The sequence below is a fragment of the Saprolegnia parasitica genome, assembly GCF_000151545.1.
Source record: "Saprolegnia parasitica CBS 223.65 unplaced genomic scaffold supercont2.130, whole genome shotgun sequence".
In the NCBI taxonomy this organism is placed as follows: Eukaryota; Oomycota; class Saprolegniomycetes; order Saprolegniales; family Saprolegniaceae; genus Saprolegnia; species Saprolegnia parasitica.
This window is the reverse complement of record NW_012156524.1, coordinates 30,118-43,468: the sequence shown is the minus strand read 5'-3', so window position 1 is coordinate 43,468 and position 13,351 is coordinate 30,118. Positions and strand designations below refer to the sequence as shown.

The window sequence follows — 13,351 nt, the reverse complement described above, 5'->3', positions numbered from 1 at the left end:
GTCTGGATGCCATACAGCGGGATTTGGCAGCACACGAGGAAGATGAAGAGCGTGATGACCGACCAGAGGACCTTCTCGCGGAACGGGATCTTGCGGTCGGGCTGCGCGACCGTCGGGAAGGACGCACATGACCGGGCGGATCAAGTGCAGGAAGCGCATCTTGGTTCGTGGGTAGGAAATCCGAAAATGGCAGAGTGGAAGCAGCGCACCCACCGCAGTCCTTCGTTTTTAATGTTGCTGTACTTTGTATTTGTATAGCACATTTCGATTTTGTATTATATTTGGTCATGGTGACGTGGCCCAACGTTTATAGAGAAGATTTGTATGCCAACGGCAGCGCGATGCCATTGGCTATCTTTTTCGAAGCCTTTCGACCAATCCGACACGTTTCCGTGGATTTCCTAGGGCCTATGACTCGCGCAAAAGGGACCGGGTCCGACTTGATGTACCGTGCACTGGCAAATTTTGTATGCCGTGGGGTCAATGCGTAACACACCTGTACATGTTTATGGCCCCCCACCGGTACACAGTAAAGCCATCGCCGAGATCCTAGCCGTCCGCGTCGGTCTCGAGCGCGAGGCGCAATCCTTCTTGTATGAGCTCCTTGATGTCGTCGTTCGTCTGCTTGGAGTAGAGCGAGAACGGCGGGTACGTGGCCTTGAGCTCGTTCAACACGCCCAGCGTCGGCCATGCTCCGCTTTGGACAAGGGCCAGGGCGTCCGTGGTGCGCGCACCACGCCTACGGAGCCATGAGCCCACGTGCCGAGAGCTGCTGCGTGTCGTACCTGGACTTGGCATCGGAGATACCCTTTGTGATGCACGCGGCGACGTCCCGCATGTGTGCCGCCCGCCGCTTCATGAGGTACGCGGTAAGCAGACGCATCTTGATGCTAACATCATGCAACAGCGCGTCATGGTATATTGCCCCGCGCGGAAGCGAACCTCTTGGGAATGCGGACGACCTGGACATTTTGCATGCGTTGAATCTCGATCGGCGTGAGCATGCTCTGCATCGCGAGCAGTTGCGCCTGCATCGCGCCCAGGTCCGCAAGCGCTTCGGCCTGATTGCGCCGATTCGGGCGTCGTCGAGGCGGCGGCGACGTGGGAGGTGCTGCGTCCGCCACGGCGACGGCGGATCGCGCCACCGCCAGCTGCTTCTCGGTGCGCTGTCGGTCGTGGTCGGCGCGGTCCCACATCTGGCCGAGCGCATGGAGCCGCGCGCGGGAGCACAGAATGTACGCCTTGCTCGCGCGCTGCGCGTTGATGACGCGCCAGCGCCAGCGCGCCATGAGCACGCGAAAGTTGCCCGACTCGGTTTCGGTTGCGTTGAAATAGTCGATAAAGAAGCGCCGCAGCACGCTCGCGGCCTGGCCGAGCTTCTTGCAGTGCATCTACTTCCACTGTAATAGACACTGTATCCAACAAGCAGCGTTTGTCGTACGCGGAACGTGAGACTCCAGAGAATGCGGCGCGTCTTGACGATGATCTGCAGCAGCGCCTTCGAGGTGGCGACGCGGATGCGCTGCCGCCACACGCGCTGGATCTTGGAGACCGCCGCGAGCTCGCGCAGCTCGCAGAGCTTTTTGGATTTCTCCTGGCGCGTGCGCACGTGCCAGCGCTCCATATGGGCCACGGTGCAGAGCACGCGGAGCCACGCCCGCACCTGCTGCGCGCGCGCGGCAAGCCGCTTCTGCTGGTTCGCTTGCCGCGCGTGGCGGTCGAGGAGCTCCACGTGGTGCTCGTGCTCTCGCTGCAGCTGCAACTCGTACTTGGTCCGCGTCTTGTGCAGTCGCTGCGCGAGCGTCGGCTTGGAGCGCCTACAATCGCGTCCTCCACCAACCGCGATCACACGACAGAGGCGCACCGAGCATCCCTCGCACCGGCGCGCGCAATGTTTTCGTGGACGATCTACAAGGCATCGAATCTCGTCCAGTCCATGGCGCAGTACGTCGACGTGGGTCTATGCGTCATGAGGCAACGCAGCAACGACATGGCACGCACCCGTCCTCGGCGCTTGGACGCCACGTACTCCTTGACCTTGGCCTATGAACGCCTTAGAGCGCCACCCTTGCCACAGGGGCATGCCTGAAACGCCGCCCATGCTTCAGGATTCGCGTGCAGCTCAACGAGCAATGTGTGCACTCTGCCCATCATGGAACATGAGCTCGGCTGGCAAGCATGAAGAAGATTGTACTTGGCCTCGAACGGCACCTCCCGCAGCGTATGAGGGCGGCGCGGTGAAACTGGCGGTGGAGGACGTTGCCGCGGGGACCGCTCCGGTGCGTTGATGTGCGGCAGTACGTGCTGCCTACGAGGATGCATTATTGAGGGTCGGTCGCCGCATGGCGCCTACGTCGTCTCGCGAAGCACCGCCGGGTCGGAGGGTGACGACGGTGTGTCCGACTCGGCAACGACCCACTCGCCGATCGACTTGATGTCCTAGACGCATGCGTAGCGTCGTCGTTCGAGGATAGAGCATGTGTACATGGCCCATGAGCACGGCAACACCGAGAGCCGAATGAACTCGATGATGTACTCACGCGGGAGCCCCCACGTAGCCAGCGGCCTCGACATGTTGGGCAGGAGCTGCGGATCGACAATGGCTTCGGTTCGCGGGCTGCGTAGCGCTGGAAATGTTGTTGTTGTTGATGTTGTTGTAGTCTCGGGCTTGGCTGGCGCCGTCTGAGCGCGGCCCGTCGGGATCGCCAAGTCCGCAATGGCTGCGCCCACGAGGCGCTTGGCGGGCAGCGTTCGGACGATCGGATGCGCCATCGTGCGTGGGCTCGGCAGCTTGGGTACATGCATCTTGGACCGTGGCGTGTCCAGCGTCGGGATCACGCGCCGGCCATTGGCATCGTAGCGCACAGACGGCCGGTGCGTGACGCTGCGCCCAGGCGTGTCGAGGTGGTCGATGACGAAGCCCTCGATGAGCTGCTGCTGCATGCTGTAGCCTTCTTGCTTGAAGCACTAAGAATAGCATCTTAGCCCATCGCGCCAGCTCCGGCTTTTTGCGCTGGATGGCGATTGTATCCAGCTTCACTCTGCAATAATATTCTGTCTCCCGTATACAAATCGCAAGGTCGTTTTATTACCCGAGTGCAACCCGTTGGTGTAGCCTGCTGTAACTCCGAGTCGCGAGGGAGATGGAAGCGGTCGAGGCCGCCCATGGCCCGCCCGACGACGCCTCTGGCCGCTATGCCGAGGACAAGCGCAGCGGCCTCGCCGACGACGCATCCAGCGATGGCCAAGCGGACAAGATCGAGACGATCGGGCCCGTCGAGCTCTTCAATCGCCTCCAGCACAGCAGCAACAGCATCGTCTTCCTCGTGCTGACCAACGCCGACGTGACCTCGGGCGTCTTCTCGACAATCGGCTTTACAGAGACGAACGACAACTATTGCAACTTGTACCTGCCGCCGTCCGTGTCGGAGCGCCTCGTGGACCCGTCGACGTCGCTCTCGCACCTGCTCTTGCTCGGTGGCGATGACGTGGCCATCGCGTCGCTGCCCTCCAAGATGCAGCTGCTCATCCACGTCGTGGCCGAGCTTCGTGCAAGCGCAGGCCTTGCGCCGCTCATCGCGCAGTTCGTCGACCCGTCGTTTGCGGCCTCGTTCCGGCTCGATGCGCCACCGAGCGTCAACTTGATCGCGACCGCATCCGGTTGGATCTTCCTCGGCAACAGCGCCGACGCCGTGCGCAGCAGCGTCGTGCGCGATCTCAACATCGAAGCCATCGTCAACTGCTCGTCGTCGACGCAGGACAAGCCGTTCGCGCACGTCGAGTACTTTGACTTGTCGGTCTCGCGCGAGGACCCGGAGGCCGGCACGTTCCAGGCCTTTGACGACGCCGTCGCGTTCATCGAGGCCGCCTTTGCGACCAAGTCGCGCCTCCTCGTGCACTCGAGCTACGGCCGGTCGCGCTGCTGCATGCTCGCGGTCTACTTTATCATGAAGACCGAGCGCGCGCCGCTCTACGATGCGTACCACCGCGTCTTGCGCGGTCGCCCAAGCATGATGCCGCGCGATGCGATCCTCGGCATTTTGCTCGCCAAAGAGACAGCCCTCTACGGCGCCAGCAGCATCGCCGCCAACGACAAGCCCGCCTTGCGCCAGCTCACGCGCGGCGACGGCCTCCCGCCGCGCGACAAGGCCGCCCACGCGATCGCACTCGCGCACCTCCACGCCGCGGAGCTGCAAGCGCTCAAGCAGACGACCGGTAAAGCCTCGTCGTTCGCAACCAACGCGTTTGTGCTCGCGAGCACCAAGGACGCGCGGCCCGAGACCCGTCGGCGCGTCGTGCCCGAGACCTCGGTCACGTGTCGCTGGCTCTTCAACCGCCTGCAGAGCGGCACCGGCATGCTCTTGTTGGACGCGCGGAGCCGCGGGAGCTTTGAAGACGACTCGATCCCGACCGCGATCTCGGCGCCGCCGCCGTCGGGCCGCGTGTCGCTGAGCACGCTCGAGCGGTCGCTCCTTCCGGAACAAGCCCACCTCTTCTCGGCCAAGAAGCGCAAGCTGCGCGAGGTAGTGATTTACGGCGAGACGGTGCGGCCGAGCACATCGCACTGGGGCCGCCAGCTCGGGCAACTCCTTGTCGAGGAAGGGCTTGTCTCGAGCGTCCGGTACCTCGACGACGGCTTCACGACGTTCCAGTACCGGTACCCGTTCTATACGACGCAGTTTCTCTTCGCGGGCCAGAACGCGGACGAAGGGCTCTTCCTCGCGCGCACACAGAGCGGGACGCACAACATCAACTACCCGAACGAGCTCCTCGACGGCTTCCTCTTCCTCGGCAACATGTGGCACGCGCAGTCGTCCTCGGTCGTGCGCAACCTCGGGATCACGCACATCGTGAATGCGAGCCTGGATACGGGCAACGTCTTTGAGACTTCCGGCGTATTGTACCATGAAGTCAAGATCAAGGACGACATTTACGCCAACATCACGGCGCACTTCGAGCCTACGTTCGCCTTCCTCGAGCGCGCCAAGCAGACGCAGCACAGCCGCGTGCTCATCCACTGCACGCAAGGCATCTCGCGGTCCGCGACGCTCGCCATCTACTACCTCATGCGCGCCCAGCGCTGGTCGCTCGTGACGGCCGTCAACTACTGCATTTCGAACCGCGGCGTCTGCTTTCCCAACCAAGGCTTTCTCCAAGCGCTCATGGTAGAAGAGCGCAACCTCTATCATGCCAACACGGTCGCGACCCATGAGCTCGACGCGCTTCTGGAAGGCGGCTTGCAGGACAAGCCCGTGCCCAAACCGATGCTGACGCTCGAGCCGTCGACGGCCGACGAAGGCTGCCACATGTGCTCGAAGACCTTTTCGTTTTTCGAGTGGCGGCATCGGTGCGGCCTCTGCCGACGCGTCGTCTGCGCCAAGTGCTCGAGCAGCCGCCTCCTCTTGCCTGAGTCGAGCGGCGACGTCGGCCGCGTCTGCGACCACTGCCTCGTGCACCTCTGGGCCATCCACCTCCCGCTGCCCTTCCGCCTCAACGTGCGCATGCTGTTTGTCGACCGGTACGGGCCGCAGTCGCAAATCGCTCTCGCTCAAGAGCCCGTGCCTCCAGCACCAAGTGCTCACGATCACATACGTTCCCGGCACCGAGACGCACGTGCTGCTCGACATTTTACGCAAGCGCTTTCAAGTGCGCGCGTACGAGCTCCTCGACGTGACGGGCGACGGTGTCGACGTGGGCGCCGACTGGAGTCTCCACGCCGCCGCGTACTTGGACTTGCCCGACAACGCCGTGCTCTTTGCGTCCATTGGCGAGTCGGGCTCGATCCGCCAGCCGCGCCGTCGCCAGCCGTCGTGCGCCGAGCTCGCGGCGACGTCGAGTCGGCGGTCGCGGTCGTTCTCCGAAGCGCCCTCCTACCGCACCAACGCCCGCTTGCAGCACCACTCGATGGTGACGCAGCAGCTGTCGCTCTCGGACCAGTCGCTGGCCACGCCCAACGTCGCCCTCGATGACACGCGTTTCCAAGCGCTGTGGAGCGCAGCGTTCCCGTCGCACCCCGACATGCCGCTCGAGGCGCTCGTCGAGCTCGACCACGAGCCTCTCTCGCAAGTGTTACTGGCCCTCTCCGCCCACAACAACAACGCGAACGCCGACTTGCCCCTCGCGTCGTCGGCGCAGACCTTTCTGCGGCGGTACGGAGCCACGTAATGAATCTTACAGTCCTCGTTGATCTGCTTTCTCTGTGCTACGAAGCCGCGGCGGTGCGCCGGCATTGGTGCACGATGAGCGTTAGCTGCACCTTCGGAATCAGCGACGCCTGGGTTCGCCGGGCGGCCCGCTTCAATCTAGAAAGTATCAATGTTTCAAGTATCGCCACATGGAGACGCATGCATACCGCGTCGCCGACGTCGTGTCGGAGCTGTGGAGGAGGCTCGTGATGGCGAGCGCCGCGCCGGCCGTGAGACACGCCTTGTGCGACCAGTGGAAGCCCTGGACGCCATACATAAAGTGCACGAGGATCGCCAAGAGCAGAAACCCGAGGCTCGCGCCTACAAATATGCTCGCATCCGTCCATGCACAGAGTTGTTATTGCAGCGTACCGTCCGAGGCCTTGCGCAGAAACGTGTGCGACGGCGACGGCAAGAGAAGCGCCGCGTCCGACGACGCGCGCGTGATCGGTGGCGTGTGCTTGACGACCTGGCACGAGACCGAGACTTCGACCTCGCAGGGCACCGAGGCGCCGACAAACTCGACCCAGCACGTCTCGTTGGCGTCCCAGCTGCCCAGCAGCGCCTGCGTTCCGATGCGCGCGACGCCGCCGTCGTCGAGCATGAGGAGGCACGCGCCGCCCTGCTTGACGACGCCGAGCTCGATGCGCTGGCCGAACGCGACGTGCTTCGCAACAACAAACTCTTCGCGCTCCGTGTAGTCGTCGACCATGCCGACGAGCGCGATCGCGTGGTCAAAGCGGTCCGATGGCGTCGTCTCGGGCGGGACCGGGACCGGCGCGGGCGTCGGCGCCTTGGCCGTGCCCGAGTACATGAGCTTGGGCGTCGGCTGGAGGAGGACCTCGCGTTGTTCGTTGATCGCTGCGACCCACGTGTCGACGGCCGCGGCTTCGTTCCGAGACGCGCGCATGAGGAGCACGCGGTGCGACTGCAGCGTAATCTCGAGGTAGACAAACTCTTTCGCGACCTCGACAGCGGCCGATGGCACCTCCGACTCGGGCGCCACGCGCACCTACGCATCATCATCATCGTCCTCCTTCCTGCGCAACGGGCAAGCGCGACGGTACCTTGGCGATCGACTTGAGGTCGACGCGCTCACGCTCTTCGCCGAGGATCTCGAGCTTGGACGTGAGGCGAAAGTACACGAGCCATTGCGACGTCAGAAGGAAGAGGCGCGTCGCCTACATCGCGTGGATGAGCTTTGCCACAAGCAGCGCGTCGTCGTACCCAGCCGCCACGGACCGCGCCGTCGCCTACCCATCCATGCACGTGAGCCATCACGTCGACGAGGCCACGGACGTACGTCGCTTGTCGAGCGTGCCAAAGAAGAGGATGTCATGATGCGGCTGCGGCGTGTGCAGGAAGGCTCCGGCCGACAGCGGCGACGACTCGGCGACCATCTTGCAACGGCGACAGAAATCTCGGGATGACGGGGCCGCCGGATACGCTCCGGAAGCTTCGCCGCATGTCGCACCGATCCGAGCGCAACGTTCGCACTTGGTCGTGGTGCACGATGACCTTGATGACCATCTCCATGGCCCACTCGCCAGGTAAACCCCGCATCCAAAGCAAGAAGGCCGTGCTATGAAGGCCACCGCCTGAGCGGTGGGCTATCTGTCAGGGCGAGCATGCTGCTTATGGGACGCAGCCAAAGGATATAAGAAATGTTTCTTATACGCTGTGCATGCAGCATCCAACCGGTACTGGGGTCATTCGAGCGGACGATCGCTGCCAACGCAGCCTCCTCGCAGGTGGCTCGGAACGCCTGCAGCGTGGGGTCGCGTCGTCCAGAGCACGAGGAGAGATGATAGAGTAGTGTGTTGATCTAGTAATTAGGTGGACTTCTTGGCTTTCTTGGCTTTCTTGGCCTTGGGTTCCGTCGTCTCCTGGACGGCCTTCTTGGCTGCCTTCTTGTCCTTCTTTTGCTTCTTGTCCTTCTTGGTGGAGGACGTCTCGTCGACGAGGTCCGAGAAGAGCTCCTTGACCTTGCGCTTGCGCTCTATGCAAGCGTTGTGGGCGCGTCGATATTTCAGCTGCGAGTATACCGTAAGTCGACCGCCACTTTTCCTCGTTCGTCTTGAACTCATGCACGTTGCAGTTGGTGAGGACCATGGACGCGAAGTGGTTGCCGACGAGCTTGGCGTCCATGAACGACAGCTCTTCCGCGATCATCGTCTGCAAAGTATCAATATGGTATCAACTCCGAAACCAAGAAGCGAGTTGTTTACCTTGTACTCGAGCGACATGGTGTTGAAGCACTTGATGACCGAGAAGGCGCCGTTGCGGTCCATCGCAAGCGTGCCAAACTGGCCCTTGAACTTGTTGAAGAGCTCGATCTTGGCCTCGTCGTTCTCGCTGTTCCAGATGGGTTCCTACGAATGAACCGGTTCAGAGTCGCGTTGCAGATCGACACTGCGACGTACCACGAGGCAGCGGCTGCCGACAGAGTCCTTGGAGAGCGCGACGAGCTGCAGCGCGTTCAAGCCGAGGATGCTCTTAACCAGCGGCGCCGTGATGCTCGCGGGAAACTGCAACAGCGTCTCGACGATGCGCGCGCCAGCCACGTTGAGCGAGAGCTTGGCGTTCTACGCGCCATGAGTCTCATTTTTCTCGCAGCTGCCAGGACATACCTGCGAGTTGGAGAGTTCGAGCGCAATCAGCGCCGGCACCACGTCCTTCTGTACCGCCGCGGGCTTCTTGCTCTCCTGCTTGGCGACTGCGGCCGTGAGCGAGTTGAAGAAGCGCTCGAAGTGGAGCTTGAAGCGCACGCAGCACTCGGCGAGACGCCAGATGACACCCGGGCGGTGCATCGAGAGCAGCGTCCAGAGTGCATCTTTCATTTCGTCGAGGACAATCTCGGCGTACGCAGCCGTCGGCACGTGCGAGATGAAGTTCTGCACCACATAGTTGGAGATCGCGTGCTCGGAGAACTCGAGCAGCCGGCTCTGCATGCAGCGATCAAACACGCTCGTCCAGAGGTCTTCGGACGCCGTTTGGCACAGCTACATTAGCAATGGATTGAGTGAGCCATTCCATTCAACGTCCACTACCGCTTCGAGAAAGTGGCTCGCGACCGTGTCGCCGGCGTAGTCATAAAAGCGCTTCTTCGACGACTCTTCGTCGTCCCAGTTGAGGAGGCGGAAGACGAGATCCTGCCGCAGCGCATCGGGGCAGACGCGGACCGCGATCGAGAGGAACGGGCCCGCGTGGTGGTCGAACATGAGCTCCGCGAGCTTGTGGTCGGGCGCGTCCATCATGACCTCGACAATGTCGGTGAGTGTCGACGTAAACGTCGCCGGCACCGTGTACTGGACGGCGTTGAGCTTTTCGTCGTCGCTACGAATGCGTGAGCTTCCAGTTCGGCCAAGTGGTCTCTACCTCTTCTTCGGGAGGTTCTCAAACTTGACGGCGCCGTGCTTGCCCTTCTTGCCGCGCTTCTCGGCGACGGGCGCGCGGCCCGCGAGCGCGCAGAGGACGCCACGCAGCACGTGCGACGCGCTGACGTCGTCGACGAGCGTGATCCACTCGTCCTTGACCTCGGTGCACATGGCCACGATGAGCGTCGCCATCGTCGGCACGTTCTTGGAGCGTTCGTCGTCGTCCTCGGTGGTCTCGAGCGACCCGTCGACTTCGGCCTGCACGATGGCACCGACCTTGGACAGGATGCGCTGGAGCACGTGCGACGAGTACCGGTTCGTCCAGAGATGGCTGTAGTAGCCCTCCATCTTGTGCACGAAGAAGCTCAGCTGGCGCGGCGACATGTGCTCTACCAGCACTTCAACGATCTCGCACGCGTGGCGGTCCGAGGCCGCGCTCGCGATACGCGGCGCCAGCTCCTCGAGGACGTTCCAGAGCAGGATCGACTTGGTGTCGTCGCCGTCGTCACCGAGGCTCTCGAGCAGCGACGTCTTGACCTCGAGGAGGTATGCAGTCGTGTCTGGCTCCAGGCGGCGCGGGCGCACGCGTCTACGCAGGCCACCATAAGCATCACATGTTGTCATGCTGCACGTAGCCTTACTCGGGGCGCTCATGGCTGTGGGTCTCGTCCGCCATAGTACTATAGGTTGCTCGCGCCGATTGGGTTGCTCAAATGAGCACCTTAGCGGCCAATTGATTGGAGGCCTTGGCCGGCCACCGGGTTTGCTCCGGGATCCCATAAATCATGGGTAACACTATAACATTTTAAACTTTTATAGTGTGCATCCATTGCTATGGTTGCTAAGGAATCCTTGGGCGACTGGTCGGCTCCTGGACTCGCTGTGTCGCTTCATCGGTGTGTTTTGTCGTCTTGAGCTGGATCATGAGACCACGTGCGCTCTGTGTACGCGCCAAATGACTGGAAGTACTGGTCGGTCTCCTGGCCACGTTGTGCACAGTACTTTTTATACACGATTATAGTGTGAAAAGCGTACTCGACGCTCTAGTGTTCATAGCTGCAGGAGACCCACGCACGCGTACGCATCAAAACACAGTGATTGTGGAAGATAGGAAGCATCAAAAGGCGCTTGGCGATGGTTCGAGCTCGCCTTTTGACTCGTATGTCGTAAACACCAATCTAGCACGGATCTTTGTGTACACTATTAGAGTATACAAATCCCTAAATAATGTACATTCGAGCCGGAGTGTGCGCTGGAGCAAAGTTGAATTGTGGCGAAGATCACGGCCGAGGATGGAACGATCTCGCCGTGGCGGACAGCGCGGCCGCAAGCCCAAGACGAGCAGCATCTCCAAGGACGCTGACGGCGACAGCGGCAGCCATGGCAACGGGCTGCGCTCGCCGCCGCCCCGATCGCGCTCGCTGCAGCAGCTGGAGAAGGACCACGACAGCGCCAACGTCGACGACTCCATGTCGGAAGACGAAGCGGACGACAAGGAGGCCACCGCGCAGGGCCTCTTGCAGGCGCTCATAGGATGCATCGAAGAAGCCGAGGCCGACATCCTCGACGAGAAGAAGCACGGAAGCAAGAGCAAGGCGCGCCACGACGACGCGGACGACGACGACGGCGAGAACGACGGCCACGAAGAGACCGCCGCCGAGTTCAAGGAGCACATGCTTGAGCTCAAGAAGAAAGTTCAGATGATCGAAGATGGCACGTTCGCCGAGTACTGCCGGCGGTGCGTCGAGTTCAAGGAGGACCGGAGCCGCGCGCTCCAGACAGCGCGGCAGCACCGCGAGCTCCAGCTCAAGAACGTCCAGGATTTGCTTCTCTTTGACTATCAAAAGGCCGAGGATCTCTACGCGACCGGGAAGGACTGCATCAAGTACGACATGATGAGCCACGTCTATGCGATGCTTGACGACGTCGCGGCGCAGCTCACACAGTTGGACGCCGACCCGACGGCCGACGAGCCGCCGGTGGCCAAGAAACCCAAGCTCGCGGACGGTATCTTGTCTCTGCCTTGATCCGGCATCATGAGGTGTCGTAGGCTTGTTGCCGCCGTCCGAGTGCCGCCTCGCGCTGCCCGAGGTGCAGAGCGACGTGGCCGCCATTTGCGACAGCTGGAAGACCACGCCGGTCCTCAACGACACGCTGGTGCCAGGTACAAGCTTGCGCTTTGATGTCTGCGATCTTATCTGTCTTCAGTGCCAACGTCGTGCCGCCGGGGAGTGCTCAGCTGTGGCGACTTCCTCTTTGACGAAGGCGATGAGGTCGTTCTCTCGTCTAACCTCATGCAGCGCGAGTACGTCGGCACGATCCAGTCCTTTACGGACGACGCTGTACGTACCTCTTCGCTGTTTATGGCTCACGGCGCGCGTAGCTCTACGTCGTCCTCAACACGGGCGAGAAGGCGCGCATTCTCTTCCAGATGCTGCAAGAGAAGCGCTGTGCGATCATGCCCTTTCAACGAGGCAACTCGGGCGTCAAGAGCCTCCAGTCGTCGGGCTGGGTGCGCTGCGAACCCTTTTAACGCATCTGCAATATAAGTCTCGTTGGTTCGCTTCGCTCGCATCGCATCGGCTCGGGCGTCGGCGAGCAGGCGCGCCGAGTTTAACGCCTTTGGATGGATTTAACCGATGGAAGCGGCTCGACGTAAAAATGCCCGTGCTGAGGCCAAAGGACACTGTGAAACGCCACTACACCGACCTTGCAAAGCGTCGACGCAAGGCCGTGTGACGCCTGTGTCTACTACCTTTGGTACGCTCCATCACGTCGGCGTGGTGGACCCGACGGGTTTTACGCGTGTTTAACGTGATGACCCTTTTTTGGCATGTGGTGCTGGAAAGCCGGAGTTTTTCCGGACCGGCGGTCGTCGACTGGTGGCAGCGTCTTACTCTAGAATCCTCGCAGGTCGAAATGGCTCTCCAGCGCCTCGTCACGAGCGTCCGTCGCCTCATGCAGACTCCGACGTGGAGCATGTTCCCGCAGGTCCAGATGGAGCTTGCTGCCCACGGCGCCTGCGACCATGACCACGACCACGAGGCCGACGAGCTCAACGACGCGCTCTGGCACGCGTGCCCCAAGTCCAAGGTGACGCCGTCGCGCAAGAAGATCCGCAACAACGACCCGTCCAAGCGCCTCAAGAACATCGTGCACCTCCAGTCGTGCGAGCACTGCGGCACGAAGAAGCTTCGCCACAGACTATGCATGGACTGCTTCAAGAAGGGCACGTACTTTACGAGCTAAGCAGGCATGAAGCAGTAGATAGATGAAGACGAGGTCGATGGAATGCAATACAGTGTTTCCTTCTGACCCACATGCGAGAAGCATCAGGAACAGCGCTCATGCGACGCCGCAGACGAGCGACATGCAAAAGCCAGCGCGAACGAGGTCATGACCTTCGAGGATGCTGCGGCCGCCGCCTTGAGCCGCGCGCTTGACGCGCAAGCCAAGCAATAGCCCACGACGCCGCTGCTGCAAGGTTTCGCCTGGCATACTTGGGCGAAATTGCTGCGTCGACGGCGAGTCGCATTACGAAGCTGCAGCGGCGCGCTCGCCGAGATGTTCACGCCTCTAGACACGGCCAAGCACATGGCCAAGACGCTAGACTTGGCACTGTGCTCTCCACAACTCGAATAGCGTGAGACGACCATGACGTGAGACCACCTGCCATTGCCTCTGACCTGTCCTACCATGGCATGTTTGGACAGGTCTGAGGCTCAAGCGAATTGCAACTCGAGGATAGATAGATAGATAGATAGATAGATAGATAGATAGATAGATAGA

General features: G+C 61.5%; 7 protein-coding genes across 7 annotated transcripts in view; 3 read left to right on the top strand and 4 right to left on the bottom strand.

Annotated features, from left to right (window-relative positions):
• The window catches only part of SPRG_21424 (hypothetical protein), a gene marked incomplete at both ends in the record, with an annotated part of 1,516 nt that extends 1,357 nt beyond the window's left edge, over positions 1 to 159 (bottom strand). The window contains 2 exons of the mRNA XM_012353682.1: positions 36 to 101; positions 133 to 159. Of these exons, the coding sequence (XP_012209072.1) occupies positions 36 to 101; positions 133 to 159 (93 nt within the window). The remainder of the gene's footprint in view (positions 1 to 35; positions 102 to 132) is intronic.
• A 390-nt stretch (positions 160 to 549) lies between these two features.
• SPRG_14485 (hypothetical protein) lies at positions 550 to 2,966 on the bottom strand (the record flags this gene model as incomplete). Its single annotated transcript, XM_012353662.1, has 10 exons — positions 2,509 to 2,966; positions 2,354 to 2,439; positions 2,212 to 2,308; positions 2,002 to 2,043; positions 1,949 to 1,960; positions 1,865 to 1,908; positions 1,442 to 1,817; positions 943 to 1,391; positions 786 to 890; positions 550 to 739 (listed from the first exon to the last, which is right to left on the bottom strand). Exons 1-10 carry the CDS (start codon positions 2,941 to 2,943, stop codon positions 550 to 552), a joined length of 1,836 nt encoding a protein of 611 aa, XP_012209052.1. The 5' UTR covers positions 2,944 to 2,966.
• A 135-nt stretch (positions 2,967 to 3,101) lies between these two features.
• On the top strand, positions 3,102 to 6,165 carry SPRG_14484 (hypothetical protein; the record flags this gene model as incomplete). The annotated part of the gene is made up of 2 exons (XM_012353661.1): positions 3,102 to 5,518; positions 5,556 to 6,165. The coding sequence occupies exons 1-2, from the start codon at positions 3,144 to 3,146 to the stop codon at positions 6,163 to 6,165; spliced, it is 2,985 nt and encodes a 994-aa protein (XP_012209051.1). The 5' UTR covers positions 3,102 to 3,143.
• Positions 6,152 to 7,604, bottom strand: SPRG_14483 (hypothetical protein). The gene is made up of 6 exons (XM_012353660.1): positions 7,489 to 7,604; positions 7,413 to 7,438; positions 7,253 to 7,366; positions 6,558 to 7,197; positions 6,353 to 6,506; positions 6,152 to 6,302 (listed from the first exon to the last, which is right to left on the bottom strand). The coding sequence occupies exons 1-6, from the start codon at positions 7,583 to 7,585 to the stop codon at positions 6,203 to 6,205; spliced, it is 1,131 nt and encodes a 376-aa protein (XP_012209050.1). The 5' UTR covers positions 7,586 to 7,604; the 3' UTR covers positions 6,152 to 6,202.
• Positions 7,605 to 8,017: 413 nt separating this feature from the next.
• Positions 8,018 to 10,261, bottom strand: SPRG_14482 (hypothetical protein; the record flags this gene model as incomplete). The annotated part of the gene is made up of 8 exons (XM_012353659.1): positions 10,204 to 10,261; positions 9,564 to 10,151; positions 9,236 to 9,521; positions 8,816 to 9,187; positions 8,609 to 8,770; positions 8,414 to 8,557; positions 8,231 to 8,360; positions 8,018 to 8,184 (listed from the first exon to the last, which is right to left on the bottom strand). The coding sequence occupies exons 1-8, from the start codon at positions 10,236 to 10,238 to the stop codon at positions 8,018 to 8,020; spliced, it is 1,884 nt and encodes a 627-aa protein (XP_012209049.1). The 5' UTR covers positions 10,239 to 10,261.
• A 555-nt stretch (positions 10,262 to 10,816) lies between these two features.
• On the top strand, positions 10,817 to 12,095 carry SPRG_14481 (hypothetical protein; the record flags this gene model as incomplete). The annotated part of the gene is made up of 4 exons (XM_012353658.1): positions 10,817 to 11,569; positions 11,613 to 11,726; positions 11,771 to 11,904; positions 11,946 to 12,095. Exons 1-4 carry the CDS (start codon positions 10,855 to 10,857, stop codon positions 12,093 to 12,095), a joined length of 1,113 nt encoding a protein of 370 aa, XP_012209048.1. The 5' UTR covers positions 10,817 to 10,854.
• A 284-nt stretch (positions 12,096 to 12,379) lies between these two features.
• On the top strand, positions 12,380 to 12,811 carry SPRG_14480 (hypothetical protein; the record flags this gene model as incomplete). Its single annotated transcript, XM_012353657.1, has 2 exons — positions 12,380 to 12,433; positions 12,476 to 12,811. 2 exons carry the CDS (start codon positions 12,380 to 12,382, stop codon positions 12,809 to 12,811), a joined length of 390 nt encoding a protein of 129 aa, XP_012209047.1.
• Positions 12,812 to 13,351: the final 540 nt, after the last annotated feature.